The sequence below is a fragment of the Eubalaena glacialis genome, chromosome X (genome assembly GCF_028564815.1).
Source record: "Eubalaena glacialis isolate mEubGla1 chromosome X, mEubGla1.1.hap2.+ XY, whole genome shotgun sequence".
NCBI classification, from domain to species: Eukaryota; Metazoa; Chordata; class Mammalia; order Artiodactyla; family Balaenidae; genus Eubalaena; species Eubalaena glacialis.
Window position 1 is genome coordinate 126,152,028 of NC_083736.1, and position 12,940 is coordinate 126,164,967.

At 40.1% G+C, this 12,940-nt stretch overlaps 1 protein-coding gene across 3 annotated transcripts in view; it reads right to left on the reverse strand.

The window, feature by feature from the left end:
* ATP11C (ATPase phospholipid transporting 11C) overlaps window positions 1–12,940 on the reverse strand; it is a 164,755-nt gene that overhangs the window by 13,063 nt on the left and 138,752 nt on the right. For all 3 annotated transcript variants that reach the window (XM_061179541.1, XM_061179540.1, XM_061179542.1), the window contains 3 exons: window positions 8,897–9,024; window positions 4,528–4,663; window positions 1,973–2,038 (listed from right to left, as the gene is read on the reverse strand). In XM_061179541.1, coding sequence (XP_061035524.1) covers window positions 1,973–2,038; window positions 4,528–4,663; window positions 8,897–9,024 — 330 coding nt within the window. The remainder of the gene's footprint in view (window positions 1–1,972; window positions 2,039–4,527; window positions 4,664–8,896; window positions 9,025–12,940) is intronic.

Here is a 12,940-nt window from a genome sequence, read left to right on the forward strand (position 1 = left end):
TACAGCTGCAGATGCCTCACTACTGAAGGAAGGGCAAGGAATGAGGTAATGGTAACATCCCAGAGACTGGAGCCCCATGTCCTTAAGTGGTGGCGGTCAGGGAGCTGACGGCAAAAGGAGAAGGCCTAGCTGGTGAGGGCAGGTATACTGAAAAGCAGGAGGAGAGGGAGAGAGTAGCTAGGAAGAGAAGACAAACTACACAAAGGAGTCGTGAGAGCTCAAACACAACAGATGAGGGTTACTAAATGCAAAGGCTACTAGCTCTACACGTCAGGCATCATGGAGCCATGGATTGTGGGTCTATGTAGTGTGCAATTTTTCAATTGCAAAATCCATATCTACTCCATTAAATTAATAACATTTTCAGTTGCCTTAGATTTTAATCCTCTCATGTTTCTTCCAGGGCTGCTTGTTTCTTCAGATTGTGGCACCTGGGATTTTCAAATGCAATCTAAAAATAAAAAGTATGGTTCACTCTGCTTGCTTAAAATTTCTGGGCCACGTGGCCTAATATCCAGGGCATTTAATTTTTGAAGAGGAGGTGGTGTTTGTTTTGTTACTTGCTGTGACACCCTGCTCCTCAGCAATCTGTTAACAGTTGCTCATTTATAAACAGGATATTGATAACATTGTCTTGAATTCCCATCCTCCGGCTGCTAGGGAACATGCCACAGTAATACCCAGGCAAAGAAGAGGGAGTGGATGGATTTTGAGGGACAGGTGAAAGATGCTGCAGCAAGGCCAACTTCAGCTATGAAGGGTGCTTGGAAGCCCTGGGGCCATATGCAAGGCCAGGGGTAAAAAAGGGTGGGGAGGATTCCCTTTCAAACTATGATCCTATGAGACATAATAGTAAATAACAATTAGCATCTATTGTACTGAGCACATTCTATGTGCCAGACCCCATTCTAACTGCTTTGTATGTATTCACTAATTGACTTCTCACAAAAAAAATCCTAAGGGAGGTGGGTGGTACTTTTATCTCCATTTTATAGAAGAGGAAGTGGAAGTACTGAGAAACGAGGTCACTTGCCCAAGGACATCCAGATAGTAAGTGGCTAAACTGAGATGAATTGTAACATTTTCTTTTGCAGTCCTAAAATATTGCTGAAATAGCAGATGAATAATGCAAACATGTTAGTTGTATTCGGTACGAGAAATGAAGCAGGTATAAAAATTGAGAGGGGAAATGATTAGAGGTCCTTTGTCAATTATACTTCTGAATTCTACTTCTGGCCACTGGGCATACTGGAATTCATTTAAAGGTACTCATTCTTGAACCCCATGTGAGGTGTTTATTACTGGAATGATCAAAACAATTTTGATTATACCTTCAACTATAAGGGAGTCCCCAACTCATGAACCTCAAGGGTAGTATTCAGCACACAGCATTATTACATGGCTGCATGTTAATGCCAATGATTTTGCCAAAACTGCCTTTGTTGTATGTTATCTGCTGTATATTCTTATGCATTTCATCACAAATATGGGTAAATTTCAGTGATGAATACATTATACAAAACGTCATCACTACCAAGCTCTTTCGCACACATATCTTGCTCATGGACACCTATATTCAACTGTCTTAAGTACCCAAATTCCTTTAAGGACTGGCATTCTTAAACAGATATATAACTTTAAAAAATATTCAAGTACTTAACATGGAAACACACACATACACACAGCCCATTTATATACCACTTAACATCTCAAAAATAGCAGGAAAGAAGGAACAGATTTTCAATATAAGTATGGTGTATTAAAAAAAAGAGGATAGGCAATATACTGGAAAAAATGGATCACAAATAGTATATAAATGTCCAAATCTCTAATATCACACATAACTTTAGTAAGCATTCAGACTTGAATAACAACTCGCAGTAAAAATAAAGATTAGAAGACAAAAAAGATATAAGACCAGAAAGTATTACAAAAATGGTGTTAAATATATTTGAATAAATAAAAATCTAACCTTCAGAGTTACGGTGAATACTAAGACTGTAAAAACAATGGTTCCAAAAGTCCAGTTTCCATATACCTGAAAAACATTCAACAATTACATGTACCATGAATACACAAGCTTGCTTAAAATAATAAACAGCCAAGTTTAATCCTGAGTGTAACTGCCAAAGATTTTTGTATAAATTGTTTAGGGAAATATCTGCTCAAAAGATCAGGCCAAAATGCTGGCTTTTACTGTGAGCCTAAATTTTCTTGGAGAGGTACACCACATGTGTGGTTGGTAGGGTTTATTTCGTGATTCCATGAAGCATAAAACAGGGAACACACTGGTGTGATACAGGCAGGAAAAACCCTATTCCACTAACAGTAACGTTCATAAAAACAACTCATTTGGACGGCTCCTGTATCTAGAGAGTTTGATATAGGCTTTTCCTATAATATAGATCTAAAGATCTCTATGTATAAATAAAGACTAATTTGCAGACAAATGAACTCACATTTTAAAAATAGAGTATATGATGACAGAGGGTAACTAGACTTACTGTGGTGACCATTCAGTACATAGAAATATCGAATCCTTATGTTATATACCTGAAACTAATATAATGTTATATGTCAATTATATCTCAATAAAAAAACAAATAAAATAGAGTCAGTTTTGTGGCTGTAAATATTAGAGCTGTAAGCATGTGCACATCAAAGAAAAGCAGATACCATGTATATAAACCCAAACGATGGCAATGAATGGCACATATGCTTACCAAACGCTGTCAAGATCTGAATGCATAACATTAAAACAGAAAATGAAATGTAAAAGGTTTTAAAAAAATAAAAACAAAAAATTAAGGTTAATAGCAAAAAAAGGATTTGATCAAATCGTACATGGTGTTATGTTTAATTGCTGATAGTAGTCCTTATACTTATTGTAATTTTAGCAAACATAGACAATAAAATCTAATTCATTTGGACTTCATGAACTCAAAATGAGTGATGACTTGGACACAGGGTGGGCTGAGGCTCCCCATGCACCACCAGTAGAGTTTGCTGAGCAAATGAACCATGTCAATAGAATTGCAGGAGGGTACAGTCAGCTCTATACAATTTATGTGGCAAATAAATACAAAATAAAAAGTTGGAGTTACAGAATCAGTCATAAAGCTGAAGGGACCTGAGAAATCATAAAATCGAATTCCTTCTTCTTACTGTTGGGCAAAGGTGACTTGGAAAACTGAAGGGACTGGCCCGAGGATACACAGAGAGACCTAGTAGGGCCGTCTCCCTGGCAAACGCTACATGTGCCTACTCTAAAATACTAGATCTGTATTTCCTCAACATTTACTCAGTGATTAATAATTTTAATGGATTCATACTAAACTGATTTCTGTTAGTCCAAATTAGAGAGGTTCTAACTGTAGTACCTAATTTCAAAGTATCATTCAAATTCACTGAGCCTATCACTTCTGTAACAGATGTTGACTGCCTCGGTTCTAGACATAGTCAGTGTACTCAGTAAGGTCTTTCTGAACCTTTGCTTTGCTTCATATGATTATAACCAATGAATGACCGTAAAAGAGGAAGCCCAGAAATAGCAAAGAACATAGTGAAAGCAGCATGCAAGGTGGTGGGTTTGATTTTCCACTGTGTGGCTGCCGGAAGACCTCACCCCATTGGCAATTCTCTCCTAGAGCACAGCCAGGGCAAAATCACCCCAATGCAGGTGCTGACCTATGTAGTCGCTGGCTGGGAAGACGCTGGCAGGATCTGTGTAGCCTTTCTGGAAAACACTATGCTCCCATGTGGAAAGGAAGGAGGAAGGGAAGGGAATTCCCTAATTATTGGGCAAATACTGCAAACATACGGCAGCTACCCCCTTCCACTCTTAAGCACGGAAGGCTACTATGAGTAAGAACTGAGTGGGGACAGACTTTGCTTTTAAAACAGGAAAAGCCGGGGCTTCCCTGGTGGCGCAGTGGTTGAGAGTCTGCCTGCCAATGCAGGGGACACGGGTTCGAGCCCTGGTCTGGGAAGATCCCACATGCCGCGGAGCAACTAAGCCCGTGCGCCACAACTACTGAGCCTGCGTGTCTGGAGCCTGTGCCCCGCAACAAGGGAGGCCGCGATAGTGAGAGGCCCGCGCACCGCAATGAAGAGTGGCCCCCGCTTGCCGCAACTAGAGAAAGCCCTCGCACAGAAACGAAGACCCAACACAGCCAAAAATAAATAAATAAATAAATAAATAATAAAAAAACCAGGAAAAGCCTTGCTCACATCAAAGGGTACGGGTCCAAAGTCTGAAATCCCAAATCTAGTAAAATTACAGCCAAGTTAAGCTTCCAGAGGTTTGCACATAAGCTGTCTAGTTAGCCGTGCATGCAGGAAGTGATTTCTCACTTCAACACTTCTATTGTTCTAAGGACACTGTGAGAACTAAATACCATACCTTTAGAAAAATAATTTGCAAAGTGATTACAGCTAGACCATGTGTATGATAGATCCAGTGCCTATGGAAAAAAACTTAAGCCATGCTTATAATACCAAAAGATGTAATGATGTTTTTTTTTTTACCTTTGCATTTTCTTCTAAGGATGAAGTCTGAAAAAGAAAATAAGTCCCAAAGAAGAACACTGTTCCTTCAAATGCAGCCAGAAATGTCCAATATAAGAAGGGGCCCAACTGTAGCATGGCATTTCCAGAAATTTTCCTATTGAGAAATGGGAAAAAACACAAGTTAATGAATCTCTGTAGGCTGTTTATTTAAAGATACAGTGAAACGCCAAAGGTGCGCATGGGGTTTGACCCTGTTAGAATGAAGGGAGCTATCCCTGAGGGAGTGGTAAGCTTTTGATAAAAGCCCAGACCGAGCTGCAGGTTTGTCTCTATGCAATCACCTCCTGTCTGAGGTGTTGCAGTAAACTGTCAAAGTGCTTCTAAGTTAAAATTCTGGCCACTGACGATAATATCATCAATAATAATTAGCTCTCATTTACTGAGTACTTATTATACGCTTATAAAAGTGGGTTAAGAGCTTTATATTGTCCATTTTTGTATACACAAAAACCACATGAGATAGGTATTCTTATCACTACCACTTACAAATAATGAGCCTCACAAAGGTGTATCATAATGGTTTCCAAACTTTGATGCACATTAGAATCACCAGGGGATCTTTAAAAACATTGATGCCTGGCTCCCACCCTCATTCTGATTTAACTGGCATGAGGTGTAACCTGGGCAACCAGGATAATTTTAAAACTCCCCAGGTAATTCTAATGTGCAGTAAAGTTTGGGAACCACTAGTACAGCAGCATGCCAGAGTTCACTCAGTTAGTAAGGGACAGAGCTAGTATACAATCCTAGACTGATTTGACTTTAAATCACATGCTCTCAACCAAGCTACCATGGCTTTGCAACTATGATTGTTAAAATATTTCGTTTAATCAAGATTTCTTCCTGGGAATTTAACCTTTCTTAGGTCTTGGGGTACCCTTTATATTTTTAAAATTGAGTCAAATAACATGTTTGAAGCTGTACAGCCATGCTTTGATAAATGGCAGGTGGCCAGATCAAAAGTTTAACATCTGTCAAAAATAGCTCAGTCTTCTGGGTACAAGTCAGAATGTTGAAGAAGGCTAACAACTCTAATGGGGCAAAAAGAAGATGGGTCTGTGCATGGAATTCTTTTAGCTTCTATTTCAAATTCCTCTTAACATTTATCAAAAGGTATGTAATCACTCAAATAGCACACCTGTTGCCAATACTACCAAGAATGTCACTGGGCTGTAATGAATAAGAAAGACCTTTGTGATGTAAATACAACTGATCCTCGTTCAGTTGGTATGGAGTGCTGTAGGGTTTCCTGAAAAAATAGCAATTATGCAACTTTTACCTACTAGGATTTCCAGGTGCACACAGAAATCAGCAATGTTAGGGGGATGCATAAAGCAATACGCTGCTGTTTGCCTTGGAAAAATTGCAGGGGGAAAGAGGTAGCTGCTTCCCAGAAACAAGCTCTCCCCACAGCCAGTAAGTCATGTTCCCAAGGCAACTGGGAGCCACAGGGAAGGCACCTCCCTTAAAGATCCTTGCAAGGAGGGCCCAGCAACTGCCAGCCAGTGAGGCTTTTGAGAGTCACTGACTTGGGCTGAGGCAGGAGGTGGTTCCTGTCTTTCCAGCCAGTCACTGGATTTACATTACATGCCGTGGGAAGAAAGGAAGGGGAGTCATGGTGTGTTGGGTTATAGTTGAGGTTTTCTAGCTGCGCTCAGGTAAATGATGAACCTGTTGTTAACTCAGAATATGATAGCCAACGTGAGGGGCAACACGAGGGAATGAAGATGGGGGGGAGGAGCGGTTGACCAGCAGCACAGGCCCGAGCACCTCCATACAACGGGAGGCAGTAGGTGTACCAGGACCTTTCTTTTGCCTTTTAAAGTTGTAGAAGAAACAGACTATGCCTCTACCCTCTAGAAAAGAACTACAGTTTACTTTTCAAATGTCTCTCAAAAAATATGAAAAGATCCAATTGTGTCACATTTCACATCAAAACTTTTGGTAAACGCCTGTGTCACTAAGTCCCCGAAGGTGATATCTATAATATGCTACACAAGGCCACAAGTAACATTGAGTGGTACAAATGCAGAGAGAGACACATATGAAGACTAGAGCTTTACGTTTACAAAGGAATGCTCAGAGTAACAGAGCAATCTCCAATACAGTGACAGGCTGAGAGCACTGTCTCATCAGAGCGGGCAGGCAGGAAGCTGCATTTTGGGCTGGGTGATAGGTATGCCATGGCTTTCATTTCTCCATCGTATGTGGCAAGTATGCCCTCTATGCAAAATTGCTTAAAAATTCATGAGCTACACCTGCATGCGGTAACTAAAACTTCATGGAAACCCTTAATAATTTGTACTCAACAGCTTGCTTCAAGTTTTCAACATTCTTAAGGTATGAAAGTGCTCAGCATAGCCCTGAAGTGATGTGGAGAAGGGTGTTAGAATAATAAGATTAATAGCTACCATCTACTGGAAACTTACTATGTGCCAGGCACTACTGTAAGTTTTTACATGTAGTCACTCATTTAATCCTCCCCCAAAACACTGTGATTAGATCTATTGTTACTGAAGAGGAAACTGAGGCCCATCTCAGTCAAGTAACCTGAGCAAGGCCACAGAGTCAGTGGCAGAGCTGGGATCAGAGTGCAGGCGATTAGCTAGAGCTCTTGGTGGGACTGATCGGGAGGCATTCTGCTCACTGCCACCCAAACCCCTCTTCAACCAGAGTAACTGCATTACTGGTCTTCACTTTAGTTGTTGTCTGAAAACAGAACACTGCTACTCAATCTTTGAAAACCACCAGCCTGTGGAAAAGAGCACAGGGCCGGTCATCAGGAGGACAGAAATCTGATCTTGCTCTGGCCTCTTGTTATATGCTGTGTCCTTAGGCAAGTCATTTCTGGGCCCTGGGTCCTCATTTTTTTAAAAAAAGAGGGTGTGAGAGCTGATGCTCTGGAAGATTTCTACCAAGATTTCTACGATTCCCCTTTAGATCTAACAATACCCTTTGCAAGAAATACAGGGAAAAGCAGAACATGTTAACGCCATGAGGAGGCAATCAGCAAACTCTAGATTGGGGGAAATGCTACAAGATAAATCATCTGGTTTCGTTAACAAATAAATTGCCAAGTTAACCTAAAGATTAAGAGAGTCTCAAGAAGCATATTAACCAACTGCAGTATATGGGCCTTATATACTGTTTCAAACAAGCATGCTATAAAAAGGAATTGAGTCAACTGGAAAAATTTGAGCATTGACTGGATATTTGATGATATCATGGACTTGTTAAATTTTTAGGTATGATAGTGTACCGTTATAACAGTACATGTAAAAGATACGTGCTGAAGTAACTATTTTATATAGTTTGATATTTGCTTCAAAATAAGTCCTTGATAGAGAAGACAAGGTTATTAATGAAGCAGGATTGGCCCTGAATTGATAATTGTTGAAGCTGAGTGGTAAGGACAGGGAAGTTCACTATATAAATAGTATTTTTGCTACACTCTTTGCATGTTTTAAATTTTTTATAATAAATATCTTTAAAATGACAACTAATTTTATAAACCTGGTTAAGTCTAACAATTCCTAGATGTGAGTTTCATGAGTCACACTGGTTAAAGACATCCCTTAAATTTGCGCACATTCACTTTGCACCAATGAATCACACCCAAGTCTCTCTATTGCACTTGCTACCCACTATTTAGCAATGCTTACAACCTGCTGTAAATTAATATCTTTATCTTTAGCTGTAAGCTTCACTTATAAAACTCCAATTTAATCAAAGGTTAAGCAACTGGGGCTAGTGCCAAGTCCCCCACCCATAGAGAAAAGCATCTATTTCCAACTAACACAAAATGAATATAATGGCTTGATGACTTAATTGTTTTCTTCAACAATGCCGTTTTAGAATGCGGCTAACAAAGCACTCCGGAGGCTATATTTCAGGGGCAGTTTACAAGAGAAAGCCTAAGGTAACATCATCAGTTCAATCCATTACAGGGAGGGATCAATATTCTAAACTACGAGAGAGATCTTTGTGTGGCCCTTCTTGGGGGAGGTGGGGGGTGGCGGGTAGTTAAACTATTGTGTCTCCATCTAAGACTCTAGAACTCTATGACAATGTAGGCAAAGTTTTAGGAATTACTGATTTTGAACTAAATAATTCATACCCATTCAACTACAGGACATATATCAATACCTAGGAAACACATCATTTTCCAGCTGGATGGTTTGGTTTAAGTAGCTAAAAGTTCAGAACAGAACCATGTAATCAAACCAGGAGGGCAGTTCTGTGTCCTTCCTACCTGTAGATAAAATGAAATCCACAATTTTGAAAGTCTTGTGGGGGGGGGGGTTTAACTTACATATGTTCAACTTACATATATAATCGGGGATCTGAGGTCAGAGTGTCAATGTTGATGTGCTGTTCCAGTAGACTGTAGGCCAGGATGGGCAAGGATGTGAAGCAGATATTGTACATTGTAAGGTAAGCGGCATCATACAGTGGCTGTAATGACAAACCACAGAAGAGAAAGGTAATGTAACAATCATCTGCAAGAGGATATTTAAGTGTTTAGAAAAAATCACAAGCTAAAACAAGACAGTTTCCTTTCACACCTTTTGTGACAGAAAAGGAGGTTTTGTAAATAAGGTCACTCTAACTGACCACTATAGAAAAGAAACTAACATACTGTAATGCATATTAAAATACCCTCCCTTTTAAAATACGATCTTATTCAGAATGTTTACAAGCTATAAGCTCTATTTCTTTTTTTAAAATATATATGCTTGTCTTTTTATTAATTATTCCAAGTAAATTTACATATAAATATGTATAAAGGAGAAACTCTTTTTTTTTTAAACATCTTTATTGGTGTATAATTGCTTTACAATGGTGTGTTAGTTTCTGCTTTATAACAAAGTGAATCAGCTATACATATACATATATCCCCATATCTCCTCCCTCTTGCGTCTCCTTCCCACCCTCCCTATCCCACCCCTCTAGGTGGTCGCAAAGCACCGAGCTGATCTCCCTGTGCTATGTGGCTGATAAGCTCTATTTCTAATGGATATTAACTAAGAACTTTTCAAAAGATTTTCAGCGAATGAAGACCCATTAAGTATAAGACAGGAACCCCTTAGGGAAACTAAATATAAAGAGTGGCCAGCCTGTGTCACAGTTTTTTGGGTTAATATTTTACATGGTTTTAAATATCACTATCACCTTCTCCAGAGTATATTTATGATATTGAATGTGGCCATTTACTAAGGATTAAATAAATATTCACAAAAATAAAAGCTAAATATATTCACATGGTCATGACTCTTTCTGGTCCTGAATTCCCTAGGCTCCAGACCAAAATTTCCAACTTCCTGCTGGTTGTCCCACAGGACAACTTGCAATTCAAAGTGTCTAAAACCATACTCATTAACTTTCCCTTTAAATCTGCTTCCTCCCATGTCCCCTGCCTCAGTGAGTGGCCCCACAGTGTTTGCAACCCCAGTATCTACCTTGGTGCCTGGTACCCCTCAGGTGCTCAAGAAATCTTTTGAAATGAGTGATTCTCTTCCTACCTCACTAGCCATTCCTTCTCAGGCTCCTCTTCTCCCTGAGCCCTCTGTGTTGGAGTGTTCCAGCACTCGGCGTTTGGAACTTTATTTATGCTCGCTCTCTAGGTGATCTCATTCAGTCCTGTGGTTTTAATATAACCCATTCACTGAAAATTCCCATATCTAGCCTAAACCTGTCCCATATATCCAACTGCCCACTTGATATCTCCTCTTGGGTGTCTAGCATATTTCAAACTTACGTCCAAGACTGAATTCCTGACCTGCCCTCACCTCAAACCTGCTCCTCCTGAAGTCTTCCTTGTCTCAGAAAAGGGCAACAAAATCTTTTTGATCAACCAGAACCGAAATCTTGGATTCATCCTTGACTCTTCTCTTTTTCACAAGCCACATCTAATCTATTAAGCAGCGTTTACTAGCTCCACTTTCAAATACATTCAGAACCACACCACTTCTTAGCCCCTCCACTGTGACCACTCTGCAAGCCTTTAATTGGTCTCCCGGCTTCTTCTCCCCTTGACCTGCAGTCTATTCTCAACACAATGGCCCAAGTAGCTCTACTGGAAAATAAGTCAAATCAATTCATTGTTTTGTTCAAACTCTCCAGTGGATTCCTTTATCTCTGAAAGTAAAGAAGCTCCTACAATGGTGGGGATATAAAGTCTTACTCCTCGATCCAGCTTCTTACCTGTCTGTTACCTTCTCAGTGAGACCAACCTTGATTTACCTTGCCACTTCCTCTCTCTTGAACACATTCCCCCCAATCCTGTGCCCCCCCATATTACTAATCACCTTTTAACTTACATGATAAATTTATTATGTTTACTCTCTCTTCACACTAAAATTTAAGCTCTATGTGGGCAGGGATTTTTATTTATTTATTGATAGCTGTAGCTTGAGAAAAAGCAAAGCAGCCCCTGACATTCAAGAGCTGGCCCGGCACTCACAGCTAGGCACCAGCACTCTGTAGAACATGAACAATTTCGCAGAACAGCAACATCAAACAAGGCCACTGTGTGACCACAATGTATCAAGACAAAAACACTCTGTAATCACGTTTGAACACAGACAGAATATAAATATTGTCCAAATCACAATAATGACCAACATCTACGTTCTGGCTGATTTGGGTGACTACTGCCTCTTGACCAATGACATGTTGGCTTCCTGGATAAGATTTACTAACATGCTTAGTCATAAAATTACCCCCATCTGCTAACAGCACCCAGCAAGGCCCTACTCCTTAAACCCTTCCACAAATCACCTAACTCAAGCCCAAATCTTACAAGGCTTTTCTAACACTTGCTTCCTAAGAGGCCTCACTGTTCCTCATGGTGTACACTCTTTCTTGTTGCACTGAGTAATGAACCTAATGTGATCAACTACAAGTGTTTTACTGGCTTTGACAATCTGGAACTCCTAGAACAGAACTTGGCATGCAGAAAGCGTTCAATAAATATTGGATGGGTGAATGAATGACTAGAGACTGGAAGCTAAAACATATTTGTAAAGGACTGATCTGATATTGTAAACATTCCTTTATTGAAAAAAATATTAAGGTTTTTATAATGAACCTTGTTTTGATGCTAATACTTATTGAGTTCAGTATTTTCTACACAGTGCTAGATGTTGTCATGCAACCATCATCTGTGACCTGAATAAATAATATCCCATATTCATATGTATTTTTCACATATATAAAATGTTTTTTGATTAATAAAATGCATTTAAATGTGACACAAATTGGACTTCCCTGGTGGCCCAGTGGTTAAGAATCTGTCTGCCAATACAGGGGACACGGGTTCGAGCCCTGGTCCGAGAAGATCCCACGTGCCGCGGAGCAACTAAGCCTGTGCGCCACAACTACTGAGCCTGTGCTCTAGAGCCCGCAAGCCACAACTACTGAGCCTGCAAGCCACAACTACTGAAGCCCGCACGTCTAGAGCCTGTGCTCCACAACAAGAGAAGCCACCGCAATGAGAAGCCCACGCACCGCAATAAAGAGTAGCCCCCGCTTGCAGCAACTAGAGAAAGCCCGCATGCAGCAATGAAGACCCAACGCAGACAAAAATAAAATAAATAAAATAAATAAATTTATAAAAACAAAACAAAACAGGTTTAGTTGATAATACTGTTTCTTGTTATACCTGTTATAAAGGGTATCTTTTCATGCAGAAGAAAGTCCAGTACTAACCTAGGCTTTGCTAAACAAAGAGTTGCTTTTTGCTTAAATAATCTGCATCCTGGTCCCATTTCTACATTCTCCATAGCTCACTCTCCAAGTACCAGGGTTGCAGAGGACACCTGAAGTAGACCTGGAATGAAAAAGGCTGACTACCTGTATGTATTCCACAAATATTTGCAATAAAGGTCTCTACATTCAGCACAAGGCCAAAGCGAAAACCAAAGATATGTACAATACATCACTACCTCAGAGAGACCTTCCTTTTACGTGGTACACTTTTTCTAAGATGTCTGCCTAGCTCCTTCCCTCATCTCTTCTAGATCTCTGCCCAAATGTCACCTCATCAGAGAGAACTTTCCAGGTCAGTTTGTCTAAAACAGCAGCTCTCTTCCCCAGTCACATTCTATCCATTTATTATGCTTTTTTTTCTCCTTCAGAGCATATATCAGTACCCAACATAATATGTTTGTCTGATTACTGTCTGTCTCTCCCCCTATCACTCACCGTGCCCACAAGCTCCATGCGGTAAAGAGTTTTGATCACTGTTATATCCCAAGCACTTAGCCTGGCACACAGTAGGCACTCAAGAAGTATCTGCTAAATGAATGAATGTACCAGTTGAGCAACTGACGAAGGCAAACATCAAGTCCTATGGGAACCTAAGCAGACC